The sequence below is a fragment of the Watersipora subatra genome, chromosome 3 (assembly GCF_963576615.1).
Source record: "Watersipora subatra chromosome 3, tzWatSuba1.1, whole genome shotgun sequence".
Classification (NCBI taxonomy): Eukaryota; Metazoa; Bryozoa; class Gymnolaemata; order Cheilostomatida; family Watersiporidae; genus Watersipora; species Watersipora subatra.
The window spans coordinates 37,982,125-38,006,066 of NC_088710.1; the positions used below are offsets into that span (position 1 = coordinate 37,982,125).

At 36.9% G+C, this 23,942-nt stretch overlaps 1 protein-coding gene across 5 annotated transcripts; it reads left to right on the top strand.

Annotated features, from left to right (window-relative positions):
• The first annotated feature begins 3,332 nt into the window (after positions 1-3,332).
• On the top strand, positions 3,333-16,666 carry LOC137389994 (uncharacterized). Of its 5 annotated transcripts, XM_068076208.1 has the most exons (15): positions 3,333-3,516; positions 3,897-4,024; positions 4,220-4,456; positions 4,836-4,850; positions 5,905-6,087; positions 7,456-7,562; positions 7,811-7,878; positions 8,056-8,284; positions 8,693-8,712; positions 9,699-9,916; positions 10,500-10,710; positions 10,836-10,956; positions 14,285-14,347; positions 15,557-15,765; positions 16,159-16,666. In XM_068076208.1, exons 7-11 carry the CDS (start codon positions 7,824-7,826, stop codon positions 10,698-10,700), a joined length of 723 nt encoding a protein of 240 aa, XP_067932309.1. In that variant the 5' UTR covers positions 3,333-3,516; positions 3,897-4,024; positions 4,220-4,456; positions 4,836-4,850; positions 5,905-6,087; positions 7,456-7,562; positions 7,811-7,823; the 3' UTR covers positions 10,701-10,710; positions 10,836-10,956; positions 14,285-14,347; positions 15,557-15,765; positions 16,159-16,666. The 5 variants fall into 5 exon arrangements, with proteins under 5 accessions (XP_067932309.1, XP_067932305.1, XP_067932308.1 ...); XM_068076204.1 differs by having other exon boundaries at positions 7,456-7,878; XM_068076207.1 differs by having other exon boundaries at positions 7,456-7,878; positions 8,086-8,284.
• The last annotated feature ends 7,276 nt before the right edge of the window (positions 16,667-23,942 follow it).

Consider the following 23,942-nt stretch of genomic DNA (forward strand, 5'->3'; position numbering starts at 1 on the left):
AATAAATGACATTGAATGACAATTAATAGAGGAATATAATCAGTGGTTGGGGTCACTAAATCCTATGTCCTACCTAGTAAGTGCATACTGTACATAGACTATACCTATGTAGAGCCACAGTAATGTTTAGAAGCTGACCTTAAATTGTGTGAGCGCTCCATCAGTGGAGTTATCAAAGAAACAACCATTTGGCCGCTCTTTGTTAGACCTGTCAAAAACTTGACATCCTCATTCTCCAATTTTGTTTGTAGAGCCTCTCTCATCTCTGCGGTTGTCTTTTGAAATTCACCAAATTTGATTTTTTCCAGTTTGTTATAAAGTCTAAAAAGCAAAACATTAGAATTGCTAGCAATTTGTATGGTTACCAAATAATTTGTGGGTCAGACAATGTACGCAGAGCGTATAAACAATGTTCAATTGGCCTTTCCTTCACGCAAATTATATACCTTGAGCAGACCTTGGATGACGGGATGATTGACCTGTTTGCAAGTTTGACAACATCCTCTTCAACAGTCATTTTCAAATGATTTAAAGCTGAAATCAGGGAATGTCCATCAACAAAAAGCTGTTCTAGTGCTCTAGTGATTTTTTCAGAGACACGATTCTTTCCATATGAAGCAGCAGAAGCTGTTTGGTGGTTGTGGGCCAAATTGAGCTTGACCACCGCTTCACTAAATTCCCTTGAAACAGAAAACATTCATTTCTATTAACTAATCTGATAAATTCAGTCCATCAGTCGCTTAACAAGTTACAAAATTCTTTTAGAGGCATAAAATCAGGGGTAACAATGTTTTATTTAATTGTTATGTTACCGATTGGTTTTGATAACCGATTTTGGTTTGAAATACAGGCATTACCTCAAAATGTATAAATCCTAAAGCAATTGATAAGAGAGACTCGCTATATTCTAACTTACATGTTTCCCTTTGGCTTTAAACTAATTGTGAGCATGGCTGGAAATTCAGTGTTTTTTATGTTGGAATATTTTCGCTTCCTCTTCTGCTTATTTTTGCAGCGATGCTTGTTTTGATACTGTGTTTGATGCTGACAAACAGCTCTAAGCTGAAAAAAGTAAGTAATATATTAGATCCACAGAGTACAAACATGACAGTGTATACCATGCTTGCACCAATCCAGTGCCCTTGAGATTCTTCTTTCACAGCTGTATAGTGTGTCAGACTCGGGTCTTGTGCTCGTCTTGTGTCTTTCGAGTGTGGTGAGGTTAGAAAATGATTGAATCTGTTCTTGAGTCACAACCAGCGCTTCTGGTTATACTGTGTAGGCTGGTGATAAACCTGGTTTAACAACACTAGAGTATTTCCATTCCTATTATATTTGTGCTAATTTACACGAAACAGGAGTCTTCCTGTAGGCTTCTTGATTTCCTTTGTGCACCATCTGTTGTTTGCCTGAAACAAGGCTTTCCAAGCCAAGATATCGAATTTTGATTTTAGTTCCTTCACAGAGAAGACAAAAGCTGTCTTGGAGGTTATTCTGACCATCTCGTGCTTTACAAGGTGGTAGGCAAAACCTTCAGGTAGGATATTTTAAGAACAAAAAGTATCATCAAATACCTTCGTTGGTAAACACATCACAATCATACTCAGACCATGATTGATAGCAAAGATACACTATATAGTTGCTTCATCATTACTAGTTTGACCAATGTAGTGAGTAGCTGGCGGCAAATGCCCACCAACCTCCCTCAAAATAATGTAATGGGGCAAATGAAGTGCATGGATTTTGGGGATTTTGACAAACAAAGTGTCATATTAAAGCGAAGTACGTCCTAAAAGGTGAGATGATTTATAGAGCGCTGCATGTAATTTGGACAGAGTAGGCTTGACTTAAAAGACTGATTCATAATATAATATGCTTGGCAAGCATATGATATTTATTCTGTGAAGCAATTGTATGAGAAAAGGTTTTCCTTGGCTTGTCTTTGGTATGAGCGAGCAGACGAGAGTTCAGTATTCAGTTAGATAACACAAAGTGCAAGTAGAGTAAGTAGTTTGTGATTGATTTTGCTACAATGTAGTTATATACAAAATCAAATGATTATATCTCTGCTCTGCTCTTTCCCTGACTTAACTACAGATCAAAGAACAGACAGACCACACAGGACAGAGTCTCTCGAGTCTTGTTTTCAGTTCATGCCTTACTTTGCAAATGCTGTCCCATTCTGATACTCCCACTTCTTGGTGACTGGCTGCTGGTTTTCACAATGATATGTGTGGTCAGTGCTCATGGTATGATAGGTCTCTGATTCAAGCTTGCTGAAAGAATCTTTTCTCCAAGATGAGGAAGATGCAAGTTTAGCGTTGCAATAACGATTGTCCTTGGCGGGTAAACCCAACATTCCTACCTCCCACACGCGTTCTCATTTGGGGTGCTAATTTCCATTCGCGACCGGGTTGCGAGAGGCAAAAGTAGTGTATAAAACTCTCGTGGCGGGAGACACAAAAGCGCGATTGTACCGTGTAATATGGTGCTGTTTTGGAAATTACTTACCGGTATACGCGAAGTGGCTCCTATTTATTATACAATTTAATTTGCCACCTCCAATGCTATCATGGACAATCACAACTATTCACAAACATGCATTATCGACGGTAGGCATTGGTTGGTACTCAAATCATGGATGGATAATGAAAATTTAAATTATATATATTACTTAATTTATATATAGATATGTATAAATAAAAATAAATCATAATCAAATTAAATTGATTATTTAAAGTTATGATAGCAGTTTAATTAGTATTATATATTCATCATATTGTATTCTTATAATTATATTGTAACCTTAACCAAAGATGTATAATCAATCACCTTCCCTCTGAGGGGAGGTGATTGGTATAATAATGGTTAATACTATACTTGCTTTAACCAAGAATTTACATAATCATGTAATGTAAACCTTTGCTCTAGCATAACTTTTTATATTTATGAATATTAGATTAATCTAATGAATCTATTGTTTGTAATTGTATTGGTAGAAAAAAGGAAAACAGGAGAATAAATACAATCAAATTTATTATTTGTGACTTTCCTCGGAGCTTGACCAAGTATATCAATCTATGAGCTTTTTAATAATTTAGACAGTTTTCAACATCAACAGTCAACAAGAGTTCGAGTGCATCACATAACCTGGAAAAGTCTCTGTTATGTTCTGATGCACAGATGTCTTTTAGCGGGTGTACATGGATATGGTATTCACCCTGCCCTACACATTAACTCATACAATATCATATTCTTTTTAGGTTTGTGTGCGCACATTTTATCACAGATGGGTTGTGTGCTGTTACTTTCTTCTACTATTTTCAGAATATACTATCAGATGGCTACACATATGAACAAAGGAATGAGTTACAGTGTAATGAAAACGAGTTCAATTTCCATGTCAAAAAGCTCAGTAGCCAAGCCGGTATAGAAAGCTGGCTTACAAGATTTAAAACCAATTTTCGTTGGAGGACTCGTTGCGAAAGACCTCCAAATAAGAAACTGATATTTCGTGTATGTATTAATACCCATCATACCAAAACACTAAGTGTGCTGTATATTTTATGACTCACACAAAACCTTATCTTGTACTATGTCAATGATTTTCTATTCTTGGCTATTATGAAAGGTTTTTTCTTTCAAAAGCATTTTTTCCAAATACATTGAGGTTAAATTATTGCATTGGATAAATATACAAATTAATAAGCTGTGTGATACACTCCTTATCATATAATCCGGAACATATTTTGCAATTACTGTCCTGTGTCTTAATTGTGAAAATGCCTCCCTTCCCAAACGAAAGCTATCTGGGTTCACCTGAAAGTGTATGACAAAGCAATAGAATTTTGGACACAAGGGTTTCTGCTCTGAGCTATTTTGGTTACATGTTTTAGCTAAGAGCTGTCTGCCAACATCACACTGAGTACAAACGAAGAGCAGGAGCTAAAAGAACATACAGAAATGTAAAAGACACTAACTGCCCTGGCTATATTAATATCAATATAAGGAAGAGTGAATTATTGTGAGTGTTCTAAAGGATTGGTACATAAACAGACGGAGTTGCTGGCATCGGCAACTCCCTTCGTTAAAAGCCTGAGTACTTGAACTATGCGGCCATTAATGTCATAGTGTCAGAAACGCATCAAGTTCAATCTCATTTTAACGCATAGACAATTTCTTTTTATTACGATAAAATCAATTTAACCTGAATTCACAGGAACAATGAAATGGTGGCAGATGTGAAACTCAAACCTGGGCACAATCATCAGACAGCTTCAGCTGCAGCTTACTCCAAGGACAAAGTGTCCAACGAGACAAGGGCGACATTGAAAAGACTTTTCTAAGATGGACATTGTCCAATGTTGGCATTGCAACATTTAAAATTGGAGGCTGAAGAAAATATCATCAAGCTGGCTGACAGATCCATAATACTCTCACAAAAATATTGTACCAGGTATAGTACTAGTGCTATATATATATATATATTTATTTATTTACTTCATTTACTTTCAATGAAAGTAAATGAATACTTTCAATAACTTTCTATACAAATATATACATCAATGTCAGAAAATCTCAAGTGCCCTGATTCTCCAAATATTGTGTCCAGTTTTCCACAATCATCCACTATCCATATGTTTTGAGATACAAAGCTTGTCAGTTAAAGTCAGTTATTGATATGCACTTGTAAAAGCAAAGAGAAAACATCAGTCATGATTTTTAGTCATTCCATCTTGAGTCATGATTTTCCTAAAAACAGATGTACAAAAGCTTACTCAGCTAGCCTTGTGTTCAAATGTGAGACATGTAAGTTTATTTTTATGTTGTCTTAGATTTAACATGAGTAGGTAAGTCAGATGTCTCATTCTTTAATAACTAATAATTTGTCTTGATTTAATCTAATCTGATCTAACCAAGGTGTCCAGCTTGGTCTAACCGTTACCTACAAGGTAGTGCTGGGCACGAGTACGTCTTGACCAACGAGTTTAGACTCGCCCCTTCCATTCTAGTTTTTCGAGCATCGGGTAACTGGCAGTGCTTGGCATGAGTACTTCTTTATCCAACGGGTTTTTCGAGTATCGGCGTTGTTGATACGGATTTTATGTTTAAATTTTCTAAACATTAGACATATCTTAAAATTTACAAAGCAATATATTTCTATTCAATTTATTTATTATTTTTCACCATTTTTATTGACTGAAATTCGTGTTCGCAGCGTTAACAGGCGGGTTGTTAAACAGTCAAGAGCGCAGGGCTCAATAGACCGAGTTTTTGTTCACACTACTCGACAGATCCATCTACCAAAACTTTAACTTGCCAGTCAAAACCCGCAAGATCGAATTGCTCAAAATTTCTATTACCCGATACTCGAGAGCAGACAAACCTGCAAGTTCAACAAGTTTTATTACCCATGCCCAGCACTACTACAAGGTGTGTTTTATTTTAGTCACCTGTCACTAGGTAACTGCTGTCATGCTGCTGCATTACTGTTCTAAATTTGGTAATGGTTCTTGACATGTTTCTCTAAGGTGTCTAGATATTAAGCTTTAATTCTTCTTACACACTTTGTCGTCAACAGCACTAAGATTCTTAAGAGACACACCATCCTGGACCTTTTGTGATTGATTATAAGTTTGCAGGATCCGAAGCTTCCTCATTCAGCACAAAATAAGTTGATGTAAGCATAGACTTATTATACATAATAGGTGTATGTTTACATCCATAGACTTAGTATACATAATAAGTCTATGAATGTAAATCACCAATTTGGCATCGCTGTCGTTTGAAAGATGAAAAATGATGCTAAGATAACAAGACAAATTGGCTTGATGCCCCATATTTACAATGACTGGTCGAAATTATTTGCTGATATCATGAAACTTCTTTTTTTCCCATGACTAGATTATATAATCAGTTGAAAATATCCAAGTATGGCAATTTTCAAAAGACCACAGAAGAAATGCGGGAAGCTCTACAAAAAAAGCTGCAACAATATGGAGTTGACCACTCAACCGGCATGAGATTTGATGGTCAGATGGTTGTCTCAATAATCTCACCCTTAATGAAGCGGGCTCATAGTCTGAGGTACATTGTTGTTGTCTAATATGTCAAAATCCTTATGACACTGTATGTTTCTCTAAGTTGTTTCCCAGGTATAACCTTTGCGTTTTAGTACCTATCCCATGCCTAAATTTACCAACCACAGCCGCCAGCCGGTATTCTTGCATCAATGCAGTTTGACAGTGTTTTGTGTTGGTAATATTTAGCTTTTGTTTAGCAAATTGTTTAATGCCAAAATCCAAGTCTAATACAGTCAAACATGGATAAATCATCCACGAATAGCTCGAACACATGGTTAATTCGAACATTTCCTTTGGTCCGTTCCCACGTAATGATAAATTGCTATAGATAACTCGAACTCAACACTGTTAATTCGAACTGTTTTTTTGCCCAACAGCTACCGAAACGGTTGCTATTGCTTTAGAAAATCACTTTATTCAAAGCCATAGAGGTAAACTTCATCTTTTCGTAATTCATAAGCATCGTTATTACCATCATCGGCAAAATATTTTTGTCAACGACTTTTCTAAAAGTTTGGTGAAATTTGATTTATACTGCGATACGATGAATAGCACGGGCTAGCCGGGTCACACGCGCAAGAATTTTCGCCACGCACATACAAAACAAAAATCGCATGTTGTTTTGTATGTGCGTGGCGAAAATCCTTGAGTGCGTGACTCGGCTAGCCCGTGATGAATAGTTTTCCGACGTTGATTCCGTGTTGAATCAACGTCGGAATGTTGAATGTTTAAAACGTCTTAAAAAATGTTGTAATTAAACGTATACGTTGTCTGAGCTACAAAAAACTATTCATCGTTTGACCTAAACACAGAATACGTGTGTACATTCAATAAGTATCTATTAAAAAAGCGTGAGTGATATAGAATGTAACGTAAAACCTCGTAAAACTTCTAATTGAACTGCCTCGGAGTGTTGCTCTTAACGAATCCCAGGTAAAGTAAGGTAATCTGCATAAACTTGAAGAAAAAACGGCAAAATTGATCGTGGGTAAAACCCCAAAAGAAAAAAATGTCTTTTCTTTTGAGCATTTCAACAACGATCAAGTTTTGCCAATGTCAATCTGCAAAACGTCCTGGCAATAACATCACCTCAAACAACAAACCAATCTCAAGTGATAGAAAAATCTCTATACTTTTTCATGAAAACGTTTTAAACTTTACATTAGAAGCATTTAATTTGAAACAAGCCATTTGTGCTTTTGATTTATATTATAGTTTGTATATGTACATGTATCTACTAATAAATAAGTAAATATATGGACTTGTGACAGTGCTCTGATAACTTGAATGCTCCGATAATTCGAACACTTTTGCTCGGTCCCTTGAAGTTCGAGTTATCCATGTTTGACTGTATATTATTTGTTGATTGTAGAAAGGCTGGCGAGATGGTATTTTTAGATCCAAGTGGTGGGATGGATGGGCACCAGACTCGACTATTTCTATTACTCACACATTGTCCTGGTGGAGAGGTTTCTTTAGGTCAGTCACACTTTTTTGACGCGCAATGAAAACCTCTTTTTAATGCTTGTCAAAGAACCAAGCCTCGAAATTTCATTTTTGCGGTGTACGTTGTTATTTTAAAAAGATACCCTTCCACTACCAGATTTCACTAATTTTATAAGTCTAGTTTTATTAGTAATCAATCTGAAGATGCACAACTGCCTTGGGTATTTTTTGCATTCAGCCTCCCTCTTTCAACTCGCTCTAGTTCAATTCAGTTGTCTCAGGTGCTTTAGGACTATGGGATTAGCTCAACTGAAGCAGCTAGCGGGTGAGACAGGATTCAATGGAAGAGGTTTGTATATAAGTTCAGTAAGTGATGGAGCTATGTATTACCAGGCTTTTATTCAATTGCAAATTTGTTTCTTACCACCATATCATTGATTGATCATCCACATAGGATTCTCACCTAAATAACATAACATATTCACACCCTAGATCAACCAACTGCATGAACGATGTGTCTCTACAGGTATTAAAGGGCCGATGGTCTTTATGGTAGATGATGCCCGAGCCGAGCATGCAGCGATGTCTACATACCCTGATGCAGCAATACTGCTGTGTAGCTTTCATGTACAACAAGCTGTGTGGCGATGGCTGTGGAAGGGTAATAACAAAGTTCTATTGAGGGATAGGAATGGGTGTATGGATTTGTTTCATCGCCTTCCGTACAGTGAAACAGAAGGAGATTATCTTGAAATGTAAGCTTTCTGTTTCTTTGCAAAGGCATCAAACAATAATCATACTTGTCAATAGGTATTATAATATCATAAACATTGGGGGTTAAGGGATTGTGCTAGCGTCTACCATCCAACTCCAATTAAATGTTTTTTTCTTTTATCAGTGGGAACACTGAGCCTTTGGGGCCAGCCGCTTGCTCATTAAGCACAGAGAGTTTTTAGTCTAGAGCTTTGGACCTTACGACTACCTTACCACCATCATTTCAATTTTTAGAATTAGTTCTAAACATTTCAATTTTGAACAATGTATGTTTGTTTGAAGCTATGAAACTGATAACAGCTTTTATCAGTTGTATCGAAATACCCCAACTATGCTGCATATCTGGCTTCATTACATAACCGCCGTCAACTTTGGGCTCTGTGTTATAGGGAGGACATGATGACGAGAGGTTTGTTTCTTTACGAAAATTTCTTTTATAAAGGCGTACCCCAAATAGCACAGAAACCCGCACCACACATTCAAAATTTTAGTGTTTGGTCTATGTCTTACATAGTTTCTATTCATTGAAAGTAAAGCTTTGTCATTTGCCAGGGGGTAGAAATATCATAGTGAAGGTAATATTTAAAGGACTATACATCTAGGTACAAGCATTACTTTGTATCCTATCACAATTTGAAGCTGTGTGATACACTCCCCATCAGATATTATGGAAAAAGGTTTGTATTTAATTGAGGGTTAATTTCATAGAAACCTGTGCGACATATGTGAAAATACTTCCCTTCCCGCTCGAAAGCTATTTGGGGCACGCCTCCAAGACAATAATTCCTGGTCTCTAGACAATGTCTCAGTTTATATCAACATATCTTTACGAAGCCTTTTCACATTGTGCCGAGTTTTATGCTGCTTTGAAAATGATTGTCATGAAAAGGCCAGTATATGGCACATTATGTGTCTATAGGCTAACCCGGCCTACCTTCATGAGATTCACACACATGTTGTTTGAATCCAGGCTGTTGGTCCTGTTTATACAATAAATAGCATTCCATGTATTTACTTGTAAGTAACAATACAAACAACTTTGACTGCTTCTGCTCTTCATGCTATGGTCAACTATGGTCAATTGAATGTGGTGTTGCATTGCATGTCATACATATAGTGTATACTACAAAGTTCAATGCTTGGCATGAGTCTGCAATTGATATTATGTTCGATAAGAGATTGCATGAAATGTTATTGCCCTTTCATTTGTCTAGTTTATACTCATTTAAGCCCGAATTGTATGGCCTTATTATAAGGCCCACATAAAATCATACAAGAGGCAATATATAATAAAGCTACAATAGCTTTATTATATATTGCCTCTTGTATGATTTTATGTGGGCCTGTGCTGCCAAATTATTTCTTTATACTTAACATCTATGTTCGATCTTTAAGGTAACAACACCAACAATTTTGTGGAGGCAGCATTCAGACTTCTCAAGGACGGAGTTCTTCATCGAGCTAGAGCGTTTAACTGTGTCCATTCGACTGAGTATCTAATCACAAAATTTGAGTTATCAATTTGTAATAGACTTCTGGATATTGCCCATGGCAGGACAGAGCTGAGACACAGAAGGAAACGACCTGCAACCTCATCAGCAGTAATAAAGCATGTGAGTAGCAAGTGGTAGATGAGGTGGATTAGTTCAATTTATGTTATTGGACGTAATTCTAGAGTAGGGTAAGTTGAGTTACATGGGAGATGTCATGTGTCGTATTTCTTGAAGGCATGCAGTCCTATTGCTTAGATAGAGATCATTCAAAAAATTCTCTTGGTTGAAGTTTTTCGCGGAGCAGAAAGTTACTGTTTCATGAGGCTTACAATGCAGGGATAAGTTTATCTTTATAAAAACTATGTCGTGATTGCTGGTGCTGTTTGAGATGACATCTGTCTTCAGTGGGGACAGGTTCTTACGTGTGATGATGAAGTCAATGAGAGTTTTGCCAGTGAGGGTTATCCTTGTGGGGTTTGGGATATTTTGTCTTAAATTTAGTCGTTCTAAATGTTCCAACATCTATTTTCTCTTGTTTTGGTCAGAGGCACTGGGCAGTAGATGACAATTGAAGTCTCCCAGGATAACTGGAGTGCAATTTTTAAGTCTAGAGATTTCCATCAAGTGCTCAAGTATAATAAGTTCTGCTGCAATAATGACCTTACGATTTTTTATGTATATATCACTCACTTGGTCTTTGCAGAAGGTGGGTGACCAGTATGAGGTTGTCATAGGGAAGACTGAGAGACTCGTTCAAGCTGACCTAAGTTTGTGTAGCTGCACTTATGGCAACATAGGAAACCTCTGTAAGCACCTGTGGGCTGTGATGGAGAGTGCATTTGAACATGGAACAAATGAACACCGCGACAAGTTACTCCAGCACCAAAGGGAGGATTTGTTTTAGCATTCAACAGGTGATACCATAGGACTAATTGCTGTTTAGAATGATAAGGAGTCAACGAGTTTGCTTAGCCTTGTTACATGTAAAGTTTGACTGTTCACAGTAAACTCTCATAAAACATACTAAGCTATTTTACAGGTCAAAAAGCACAGAAAGGCTGGCTGGAGCCGCTCCAACACAATAATTTTATAGATAATAAAACGATTAATACAGGAGGAAAAGTAGAAGAACATCTTGAATATGAAGAAATTGTTAAAAGGTACTGGCCTAGTATTAACCATCAACGCTTTGTAAAATGGAGTGGTCATGTATGACTAACAAAAGCCAGCCATAAAGCTTGCTATTACTAACGATTGGAATTTTCTGAGACCAATTATTCATTCGAACCACTTGCAGTATAAATAATCTTTCTCAACTAGAACCTACTTGTGTTATTTACTATATAAGCGGCAATCATTGTGTGTGTAATTGAGTGTCCGCCTTATAAAGTACCGTACTTTTCGGGAATCTCCGGTTAGTACACGCCTCTATACATAACCTATTCATCGTTTTTACACAAAAACACGTCATTTCCGGTTAGCGCGTAGTACTTTACAAGCAATTAATACTTACTGCCAACGTGTACCGACAAGGTCACGTAAACGTTTGTTTCTTGCGGCCACTGGAAAAACGCAATTCTCACCTACTAAAGTTCCACATTGAAAAGGTAAGTGCTTTTTATTCAATGTTGTATTGTCTATGAACTGCCACGCTTTCAATACGTAACCCTTTCACTTGCGTCCATGTACAAATTTAGCTATCGGCCTACTGCCAGCCGTTTTGCCGATATTGCTTCATGATATTTTTTTTAATTTCAAACTCCATCTAGAACATTTGTTTTGGTTATGTATTTCATTTTGCTAACACGTTAACAAGCACTGCTATTCAAAAAATTCATTGTGTCTATACTTTGTGCATTGATCAAGCGATGTGAAGCTACAAAGCAAAACGATCCTCTACAATGTTCCTTATTCTTACAAAACCATTACTTTCATCGCCATCTGACTCAGCGCTGCTATTTAACCACTTCGGGTACAATTGCATAATCCAATTTCGTGTTCAGGTACAATTAAATCATGATGCTCTACAGTCTACAGATTATGACATGGGTCAACATAATGTCGTTTTAACCATAGAAGCACTCACATTTTCACATAGAATACCTATACTTTTTGGAAAGTAGAGAAAATTCTGTATCTGATCACATTATCTTTATTGCAAAAATTAAAAATAATAAATATTGAAAGTAGCATGAAATAGCGGTTTTATTAAAATTCGTGTTCTACGAACATATTTGACTGATAAGGGTAGCATATAAATGTATAAAAGTATATATGATAACCAGCAATTAAAACATTGTACTGTGTATAATATGCAGTCTACAGTCTCTTCCATAGCTGTTAACTTATCTCGGTCACCACTCCACTGGAAGTCTGCCATTTCTATCGCTGAATTGAAGCCTATAATACGCATCCACTACTAGCGTTGTTACTAACTAATCGCGATGTTGAACTTTGAACGCAAATTACTCGAAAATCTTCCCTTTGACCATAGCTGTTTGACCAGTCCAATGTCTGCAAACATGTCTGAAGGTGTCTTAGCTTGTAGATAGAGTGCAACTGTAAGCAGGATCTAAATATAGATGGGTGAGTAATGTGACTACGCAAAGCCTAAAAACCGGCTGATGAACTTGAAAGGAATATACTCGAAGCCGCTATAGCGGGCATGCACCCGAAGTGGTTAAGTTGGAAATTCTCAAACAAAAATTTAAAATTAAATTTTAGGCTAATTTTATAGAGAAATCTTTGGAAAACACTGTCACTACCATAAAAGTCTTAAAGATCGTTGGTTATGTTATCAACGAATAATAAAATTCAGTTACTAGCAATTGCTGGGAAAGTCGCAAAAATGTGTCTACGGTGGTCGACCATGAAAAACGCATGTATAAGTCTACTTCAGTGAAAGGGTTGAAAACGTTGGAATTGCCACTGTTTGTGATAATAAACATGTTCATTTCCTTCCGCGTCTGAGTTACTTTTACTTTTTTTCCAGCTGCGAGTACTATAGAACTACAGCTACTACAGAACATGCATGGGCACTCCGAGCCTGGCGATAGGCGACGGTGAGAAGAAAGCGAGCAGCGTATATTACAAAAAAGCACACCATCTCATTCAATTTTAAAAATGCTTGAAGCAGTACAATACCTTCCAAAAAGCCTACTGTCCAAACGCAAGAACAGATTGATTCCCGTAGAGAAAGAGACCGAACTCGCAAAGCAGCAGCTAGACGAGCAGAAACTGCAGAGCAAACACAACTACGTCCACAACGAAATGGAACTGCTACTGGAGCTGCTAGAAGTTCAGAAACTGCAGAGCAAACACAGCTATGCCGACAACGAAACAGAATAGCTACTGCATCTGCTAGATGTGCAGAAACTGCAGAGAAAACACAGCTACGCCTACAATGAAACAGAATAGCAGCTGATAGAAGAGCAGAAACCGCCGAACAAACACAGGTACATCGAGAGCAGGCCAGAATAGATGCTGCAGCCGCTAGAAGTGCAGAGACTACTGAACTGACCCCAGCAGCAACTCAAGCGGCTCAGAGCAGCTGCTACATCGGCCAGACGTGCAAAAACCTCGGAGCAGATGCAGCGGCGACAAGAATATGATGCACTAGCTACAACAGCTGCTCGGCAAGCTGAATTTTCACAGCAGATGAAACGGCGACAACAGCGAGATGCACTAACTACAGCAGCTGCTACCAGGCGCCGTGTATGGACAGAAAACTTTGCACTTGACTACAGTCCTGCAACACAGTATAGGGTTGAATTTTATTATGGGACGAATGTCCAAAAATGCTCCAGATGTAATGCCTTACGTTGGAAAAGCGAGAGGCCATATATGTAGTTTATATAGTAGATTTTATTAATAAATTTTATCATCAACCGCATTACTGCTGCACAGTTTGTATATACCATGTCAAAACACAGGCTATAGACGAAGAACTGGTGAGTCATGTTTAGTGTTTCAAGCATGCAGAAGTCTCAATTCAATGAATGCTGGCGATAGCTAAGCAGTGCAATAGCAAAATATTTTCTAGAATTTCTTAAAATAGTGTATGTAAAACTTTTCAATACTGCCAGTTTGGAGAACGTCAGTTTGCCTAGCAATGTCAATTTCATTATCAGTTCTGTGTACAAATTTAGGACAATTCCGATTTGAGTGGTTCGAGACTGATGCATTGTAGACTAGCTGTAAAACACATTGCATATTTCCATTGGTCTCTCCAACATTATTGACATGTACAACTGCATATGTGTATGCAGTCAAATCAGCACAAAAATTTCAGTAGATTGCACATTTGGAGTTGTTTTACAGTATGAAAGACAACCCTCAATAAAACTATTGCTTTACGTAAATCTGTTCCCGAACACAGGTAATGCAGCTAGTACAATATAAAGTTTGGTCATATGTTGGTATGATTACTCAAACACTAAAATTCATTGTTACATTTTGTGAACAATTGTTTTGTTTTTATCATTTTAGTGAGAACAGTTATTCAGAAGTGGAGGTGATACCAAAGGTTTCTGAAATACAGCGACAGAAATGGTAGGCCATGAGACAAGGCACACGATCAACATATTTATACATGTTTTTCATTTATGAGCTATTTTGTCACACATGCCTGTTATGATATGTCAGCAATCATCATGGCATAACATACCTGATGGTTATTATTTGCCACTGTGGTGATTGATTTGATAAAATCACGTCAGAAGCCCCTTGTCCTATGTTCTCCGTTCAACAAACTTACCACCTTCCGCTTCTTGCTTCATTACTCCAGTGGTGTGTTCACTCCCCTGGTCAGTTTATTCAGTAATGATTTCTGCTTCTCAAATGATTGTACATTTTACGATTCATGCCGAAGTACATACTCTGTGTGAACAATGAACAATAGTTGAAAGACAAGATTACATAACACTGAGAGATATTACTGAACATTTGAAATATGCACATCATGTACATATTATTGAGTTTTTTTAAGACAAGCAGCTATTGATGCATTCCACAAGGACACGTTGCATAAACATGAAAACTACTATGAGGTATGGTCCGGCCTTTGAGACCTTTAATGAACGGTGGAAGGCCCGTACAGCAAGTCTGAAAATCAATATCCTGAACCCACCATTGTCTTTAGGAGAAGGATACAGTTTTACGCTGTGATGTTTGTGGTGAATTTTAGGGTTGTGCCTAGACTGAGCATGGCCCACACTGGGGAGGGAGGCCGTCCTTCTCCTGTGTGGACTATGCCCAGGCTAGGTTGTGCCCATTCCCAGAAGAGTAGTCCTCTGTTGAGAATAATTCCCGGTCCTTGTCCAGGATTCGGAACAGAAAAAGTAAAAGTTCCAATATAAAGAATTTAGTGATTCTGGACTGGTCCCGTCCTGTTGCTGCTCCAGTGCAAGTCCAAATTTTATGCCCTCAGGCTTTCATCATTTCTATTCATCTAAGATGAAGCTTTGGTAATTGGCAGTGTGTAGTGTTACCATAGTTTAGATAACAAGTCAGTCAGTTATACATAAATGTACAAGCGTGCCTCACATGGTATTCAATATTGATAGCTGTTTGATACATGCCTAACTATTAGGCCCACCCCTCCCTGTTTTGGGACTAATAGTTTGGCTGGTGTGAGACACTCCTCATCAGATATGCCGGATGAAGTTTTGTGATTAATCGATAAATCATCAGATTTATACCATGTAAGACAACGCAAAACATATTTCACATGAAAAAGAACAAATATCATAATAATTATAGGACTGAAATTGGAGTGCAGCCTTCAGCCGTGGCCAGAAGAAAAAGGCCACTCAGCACAACACGAGCCAACATGGAGGTTTCCGTAGGAAGGCTGCTTAACATACCTATGGGAAGGAAACCAAGAAGAACCACCCTGCCTCACATAGTTTATCATTCTGTGTGGAAAGAACCATTTCTTTAGGCAAAACTCACTCGAAGAAATGATACCGGTATGTTTATAGGCATAGAATAGTCCATGGCTGTGACTTGCGCTTTTAATTAACTGTACACACCAGAATTTATAAATGATGATGTCTTATGAATGACAATGGTTTCTTGCTTACACGTCCAAAGCTCTGTGAGAATGTCAGCAGGCCATGCATTTTTATTCACAGCTGTCTGATCCACATGTTTGAATGGAACATATAAGTGTAAAATATTATAAATCTAAAAAACCTCCTTAAATGTTTTATCATTCATTCAATCAATTTTATTGATCAGTTTAAGGAATTACTTTTCATTATTGTTGATAAGATGCATGTGAGTACATCTCAAGTCTCATTTGTTAGTTAATACTTTTGTATACTTTCTGTTAGTAACACTTTCTTTTGTTATTATTGTAGTAAATCATATGACACACCGATTGGTGATCTGTTGCCAGTGGCTCAAGAAGATGCTATTACTACATCAGAAAATGTTCCAGCATCTCCCATTTATGACATGGAAGCTCACCCCTTTGCATTATTTTGTTTTATTATTTTAGGTGTGTTAGGTGTGAGACTTCATCCTCGTACAGTCTGAATAGCATCTTACTGAGTATTTCCAAATAAGGTTTTTATATATTTAAACTTATTGAAAGAATACAGTGAACATTCTGGATATACATTGTAAGTCTTTTCAAACTTCATCTCACATTTTATCCCCAATCCGCCGCATCATAAAGCGGGCATGAGGCACAAACATGAGTCTTTTTTAATGGTTAACACCAGACATTGTTAGTCAAACTCTACTAATTTAGGCTGTAGCAATAGTAAGGATTACGACGCTTTTGTGATTTGTAAAAAGATATAAAGCGCAGCCTGGCCAATTGTCCTACTTATATTTATTAATACAGCTTGATGATAAAACTGAGCCTCTTGATGAGTTGATGCCTGCATTTGTGCCAAGAATTGTCTATATAGGTCACAGCTGACTTGATTTGATCAAGAATTATTGGTTTAATATTGTTACTTACTATTACAACTAATCTGTTTCAAAAATTCACATGATGAAATGCAGATGTGTAAGTGAGTTGTGGCATGAAAAATTCTGCACCAGTTATATAGCAGCAGTGCTATTCATCACTGTAAATAAATCTTTATTAGATCAGCCAAGCCAAAGGTGTTTTTATAGCTTACCACCCAAAGTGGGAGTACAAGTTCACTCCATTGAATGGTACACCCAGAAAAACTGAGTTAATTTTTGTTCTTGGTGTTGAGAAAAAAGAGGATCAGTTCCCAAAATTTACATAATCTGCAGCGACATTGCATTTTTCTATAAACAACTGCTCAATTATGAACTGAAGCTTGGAAGACAGAGTACCAAATATCAACAAAACTACTTCCTTGTTATGATCAGAGCCGTATAGTTTCAGAGTCCTGCGACTAACGGAAGCGTATATGGGAGCTCACTTGTTTCCAAACAAACAGGCCGCGCCTACTATTTCTATATTACACTAATATACATTATAATATACATATACAGTAACATTGATATTATACTATTTACAAAAATTACTCCCATTGGCAGGTGCTTTAAAGTTGATAATTGTATTATACACCATTTGAAAGAGGACACAATTTCCTCCAAGAAACTACAAATTTTTTTTGTAAAAAATAAAGTAAATGCAAAAAAGTGAAATGTTGAGAGCGAGGCAAGAATATTCTATTAGAGATCAGTATGTCGATCGGGTTTGTTTGGAAACAAGCGTTTTTGTTTCCGCTTTTTGATGCAGGACTCTGAAGCTATATGACTCTGGTTTTGATAGTCATATTACGCGAGACAATCGCGCTTTTGTGTCTCCTTATGCGAGAGTTTTTGACACCACTTTTTCTTCTTGCAACCGGGTTTTGAGCGACTGTCACTATACCTGACCGAAAATCACTAGTATGTGTACTACTAATCGGATATCAGGTGTTATCCGCGATCGACGCATATCTGCAACAAAAACATATACCCAAAAACCTAACAATGCAATGCGATCGCCCCGCGAGAACTGTGTTAACCCCAAACCCAGGCTAGCACAATCCCGAGTCGTATACTACACTGGCACAATCCTAACAGAGCTTGATCATTAAACCTCGCCCACATTACGCTCGTAACCTATCCTGTAGGGGTTGTATATCATTGCTAGCAGCAATGATATACAACCCTACTATATAATCCTGTAGGGGTTTATATCATTGCTAGCAACAACAATGGAGATGTCATACGCTTCAGCCAACTCATACTCACTCAGGCTCCGTAATTCTGAGTCTGATCATCAGGGACTACCGAGAGAGAAGATGGGTGTAGATGGCCATCTCCTTAGGCTTATCGTGTCAAAATAAATAAATAAACAAGTGTGTGTTCATAAAAATGAAGGCTATTAGAAGGTATGTCAACACACTGTCTTATTGCAGCCACATTTATATACATGAAAACATAAACATTTGTTCCAATGGTTTTTATTTGACTTAATAATTTAGGTGTCTTGAAATTATTTTTTTACTTTTTTGTTTGTGGATACAGCATGATATTTGTAATAGCTGGATCTATCTTCACTCATCAATACAGATAATCAAGCATTAAAATACACATAATCAAGCAATCCTTCGTCAGCAAGTTATGTGTATTATAAGCCCAAGGCAAGCTATTTCCGAGGCATTGCACGTAGTCTACATGCCAAAGGAGAGTATGACTGTGAAGCTGCATTGCAATGGTAAGTTTCTTAAAACTGTAGAGGCTGATACCAGTCTCATGACTGCATGTCTAGTCACGTGATGCATGCCTAGTCACATGATGCATGCCTAGTCTCATGACTGTATGCCTAGTCTGATGACACGTAAATGATGCATGCCTAGGGATCTATAAAGGGATGAAAATGTGTGCCATTGAAGAACTTTAAATATTATCATTACTCAAATTTTATTAATTTTATGGGTATGTATTGAGGTTATTGCGAAGGCTTCATCTTTAATATTCCACGTAGTTTCAAAATGAGCTTTTCCAAAAAAATCATTCATATCAATATTTAATCTACTATATAAACGGGAAAAAATATGTCTATATACTTGTGTTTGTGTGTGTAAGTCGACCTTATGGAGCGGTCTTTCCTTTTTACGATTCGGTCATACAAAGCCAACAGAATTAATATCAGTAGTAAATAAATCAATAAAATTAAATAAAATTTACTACTCATTAAATAAATTAATGAGTAGTTCCTTTTTAATGTTGTATTGTCTATGAATTGCGACACCTTCACTACTTAAAAACGTTGCATTTGCCACTGTTTGTGATAGTAAACATGTTCATTTCCTTCCGCAGCTGAGTTACTTTTATTTTTTACCAGCTACGAGTACTACAGCTACTACAGAACTTACACGGGTACTCTGAGGGTTGAAATAAGCGACGGTGAGAAAAAGAGAGCAGCTGGTATCGACTTACTGTCACCCTGTTTTAGCCATGGCCAGCTGTACGTCACCGGCTCAAGAGATGGCACAAGCTGTAAACTGTTTGTTCATACAACCGACAGAAAAACAAAAAATGTTGTCTATACACAAGTGTTGCGTTGAATTAACATTATGTTATTGTTATGTCGTGTTATGTTTTTCATGTTCTGCTATACCTACATGTTATCCACATGCAGCATTTTTTAACATATTTTTCAGCATACATATGTATAATTTCATGCATTTGTTTTCCTCATTGTATCTCATAAAAAGGCTATATTTTTGGCATTGCTTTATTATTGTGAGGTGCTAATGGTGTGTCTGCCTTGACATCTTACTGTGGTTGCTGTTATACATATAAATTTTATCAACACAACCACATTACTTGCACTGTTTGTATATGCCATGTCAAAACACAGGCTATAGACGAAGAACTGGTGAGCCATGATTAGTGTTTTAAGCATGTAGAAGTCTCAATTCAATAAATGTTGGCGATAGCAAAATAATTTGTACAATTTCTTAAAATATGCAAAATATTTTGTACAATTTCTTAAAAGATGCAAAGTCTTTCAATGCTGCCAGTTTGAAGAACTTCAGTTTGCTTAGCAATGTTAATTTCATTAGCAGTTCTCTGTACAAAAATAGGACAACTTCAATTTGAATGTTTTGAGACTGATACATTGTAGACTAGCTGTAAAACGCATTGCAGATTTCTATTGTTCTCTCCAACATTATTGACATGTATGACTGCATATGTGTATGCATACTCTGATCAGGGCAAGAATTTCAGTAGACTGCATATTTAGAGTTGTTTTACAGTATGAAATACAACTCTCAATAAACCTCTTGCTATACACGAATCTGTTCACGTGGAAGGGTAATGCAGCTAGCGGTTCGGGTTTGGAGCCATGGCATCACTTGGGGATGCGTGTGAGATATTTTTCGACTCAAGTGCGGCAAGAGTCTCCAGGCGCGGCGCTTCAGATGATCGAGTTGGCGAGTGCGAGGTGATTGATTGCGAAGTGATTGAGTGCTAGGCAATTGATTGCGAGGCGAGTGTCAGGCGGTTGATTGCAAAGCGATAGAGTACGAGGCAATTGATTGCAAGGCACGTGCAAGGTGAGTGTGAGGCGATTGATTGTGAGGCGAGTGTGAGGCGATTGATTGCAAGGCGAGTGCAATAGCGCAATTGTCAACTGCAAATATAGATGGGTAAGAACGGATGCATGAATCTAGACGCATGACTCTAGAATATTTAATAGATTTTGCATGCATCTAGCGGTAAAACACATTGCAGATTTCCATTTTTCTCCCCAGCATTATTGACATGCACGACTGCATATGTATACGCATACTCTGATCAGGGCAACAATTTTAGTAGAGTCCATATTTGGAGTTGTTTTACAGTATGAAAGACAACTCTCAATAAATCGCTTGCTGTACGTGAATCTGTTCCCGTAGACGGGTAAAGTAGCTAGTCTTATATATATTCATATGTTTTTTTTAGAATTTGCACTAGTAAGTAGTAGTAGCACTAGTAAGTACACAAACATAAGAAATGAACAGAGGCTAGCTCAAGTGCATGGCATTGAACTCCCCAAAAGGTCACCGCTCAATCCTGAAGGTGAGGTCAGTAAGCAACTATTTCATGCCGGCACTTTCTCAAAGATAAGTCTTTAATTTTCCTTGTTTTGGTAAAATATGGTGAATTCGTGATAATATACAACAACTGGATCATATGTGGTAAGCAACAGGTGCTTCAAAGATCGATTTGTTAAAAAAAGGTTTTAAAAAAATAGAAACGTCCATTAGTATTCTGGAAGTTTGGTAAATCTTTTTAATCTGTTTGCTCAGGTATTTAGCAGAAATCTTGGAAAAATCAGAATATAAACTTGCTTTCCTCATACTCTAGCTCTATCACAGTAAACCTGCATCCAAAATAGTTGTTTGCAATCTTGTATCTTATTGAGACATCTTTTGTGTCAACTATTGAAACACTATGTCTGGAAATGTCGAACAAAATTTCTTGAATCAAGACTTGATGACATTTTGTCAAATCCTAACTGCTAAGCAGATTGGATGCTTAAAGACCTAATTGATTTTTAAAGTTTTTTGATATTGGCATTTGAAAAAACTGTTTTCTAAATATCAGAATGTGTAAACAATTTTTAGTTTGTTGAAATTTCCTAACTGCAACTGTTGCTTTAAAGATAAATCCCATGATTTTTCTGTTATCTAGGCATGAAGAGGTGCTACGTTTCCACTAGCATTCTCCAACATTGCTTTCCAGTGGTGGCTACCAACTACATTTCCCTGTATGTAGTTGAAGATGGTAGCTGCCTATTTCGCGCTCTCTCACTAGGAGTTTTCAGTAGTCACAGGTTCCATTCATCGCTCCATCTGCTTGGAGTATTTGAAGTCCATGCGCATAAAGGGAGTTATAGTAATGCCAGGTGAGCATGAATTTAAGAAGTTCCATTTCTCTCATTATATCTGTTTTTGCAATGTATTTACAACAATTTTAATCCATTTGGCTGCCAATGTATTAAATTTGCAAGATTAAGCACGCTCACGACAGTATCGTTATTCAACCTAGAGATCATCCTTTTATGTTCGAGCTGATCTTAGCAGAATTGTTTGTTCAACAAAATCAATAGAAATTGTTGTGAGAGTTTTATCTGCTTCATTAAAAACAGCAGACAACATGTGTCTAACAGTAACATAACTAAAAACAATGCTTGCTGCACATAAAGGTTTTAATAAACTCAATCACATATCTAGGAGCAGTCCTTGAGGCTCTTACATGTAACTAACTAGGCTATAACTAACTATCACTGACTAACATTTTACTAAACGTCTTACGAGGGATAGTAATCTCCCACTCTTTACTTACTATGTATAGACCTAGTTAAACCCAGAAAAGTTTTTAATAGTTTAAAAATTACTTAAGAAATGTTAACTTGAAATTAACAAAGATTAAATTCTATCATAACTGTTCTTCAAATTACAGTTGTTGTGCGGAGGTAGACCTAGTGAGTCTGAACAGCTGGTAGTGGATATCACGCAACTGGGATGATCGCACAACTGGGATGCTAGCAAAGCATCAGCTCAATTTATGCTCTTAGTGCTGTTGTTGACTGTCCAATTTCATACCTTTCATCCTGCTCACACCACTCTTCAAACGCCCGCCCTCTCTCACTTAGTTGTTGGTCGAGGAGTCCATCCAACACAATTTTCGGTTGCTGATATCATGTTCAGTTTGACTGATTCTGATGGAAAAACTCTGTCGTTTAACCATTACATGTCGATTACGTCCAGAAAAAAGGTAAGCTGATCACGATGTTACTCGTTAATCTTTTTTAAAAAATACCTTTCAGTTTTGCAAATGAAGCGAGTAAATCGAAATCTCTTGAGTCTGCTAGCGATGAGCTATAAGTGACTGAATACTTTCAGTCAACAGATGTTGTTTGACTGGAGGAGTTATGGCAAGTATCAGAAGAGTCTGTGCAGCTCTTACAAGATGTAGGCAAAAATGTAAAGGAATGTTATTCTCCTCTTCCAAGAGCCAGCAGACCGCAACCTATGACTCAGCTAAAGTTAAATTTTAATAATTGGAGTTTTATCTCGGAAGATTGCGCGAAGCAAATACTTCATAGTGATAATGTCAATAAGAATTTAACTTGGAATGCTATTCGCTTGTTCTCTTCTTCAGGCACTGCCCTCAAAGAAGAGTATGATAGATGCAGAGGAATGTTTTTCACTCCTTCTAAAGGGCAGCATACTGAAGCCTCCAGATATTGCTGCAACTCCCGTCATGGTAAATTTCAATACCTTCAACTTAAAATTTTAACCCAGCTCACTCAATCTTTAGTAAACAAAATTCATTAAATGTTGCTCAGAGAGATTTATTATAAGTTTGTGAGGGCATTGCTTGGAGTAACCTCAAAAGTAGACAACCTCTTCTTTTGATCGATTTATCATTACAGTAATCCCTTGCTACTTCGAGGCTCACCCGTTGCGATTTCAGTATTTACCATTTAAAAAGTTCGTTAAAAAACAAAAATTGAATAAGATCGATTAAAAACAAGTTGAAATATAAACTGGAAGGTAAACAAGACAACTTCAATTTGCTTCAAAAATTTGCTTTACTTCAACTTCAAAGATAACTTAAAGTATTCTACTACAATTATAGCTCATACATATACTTATTGCTCCTGATACTTATTATATCTCATACATATACTTATTGCTCCTTAAACTTATTATATCTCATACATATACTTATTGCTCCTTATACTTATTATATCTCATACATATACTTATTGCTCCTTATACTTATTACATCTCATACATATACTTATTGCTTCTTATACTTATTATATCTCATACATATACTTATTGCTCCTTATACTTATTATATCTCATACATATACTTATTGCTCCTTATACTTATTATATCTCATACATATACTTATTGCTCCTTATACTTATTATATCTCATACATATACTTATTGCTCCTTATACTTATTATATCTCATACATATACTTATTGCTCCTTATACTTATTATATCTCATACATATACTTATTGCTCCTTATACTTATTATATCTCATACATATACTTATTGCTCCTTAAACTTATTATAACTCATACATATACTTATTGCTCCTTATACTTATTATAACTCATACATATACTTATTGCTCCTTATACTTA

Coding starts and splice junctions, on each gene's coding strand:
- LOC137389994 (XM_068076204.1), top strand. CDS start 7,734: ATGCACAACTGCCTTGGGTATTTTTTGCATTCAGCCTCCCTCTTTCAA. Junction 7,879..8,055: donor GACAGGATTCAATGGAAGAG/GTTTGTATATAA, acceptor GTGTCTCTACAG/GTATTAAAGGGCCGATGGTC. Junction 8,713..9,698: donor GGAGGACATGATGACGAGAG/GTTTGTTTCTTT, acceptor TCGATCTTTAAG/GTAACAACACCAACAATTTT.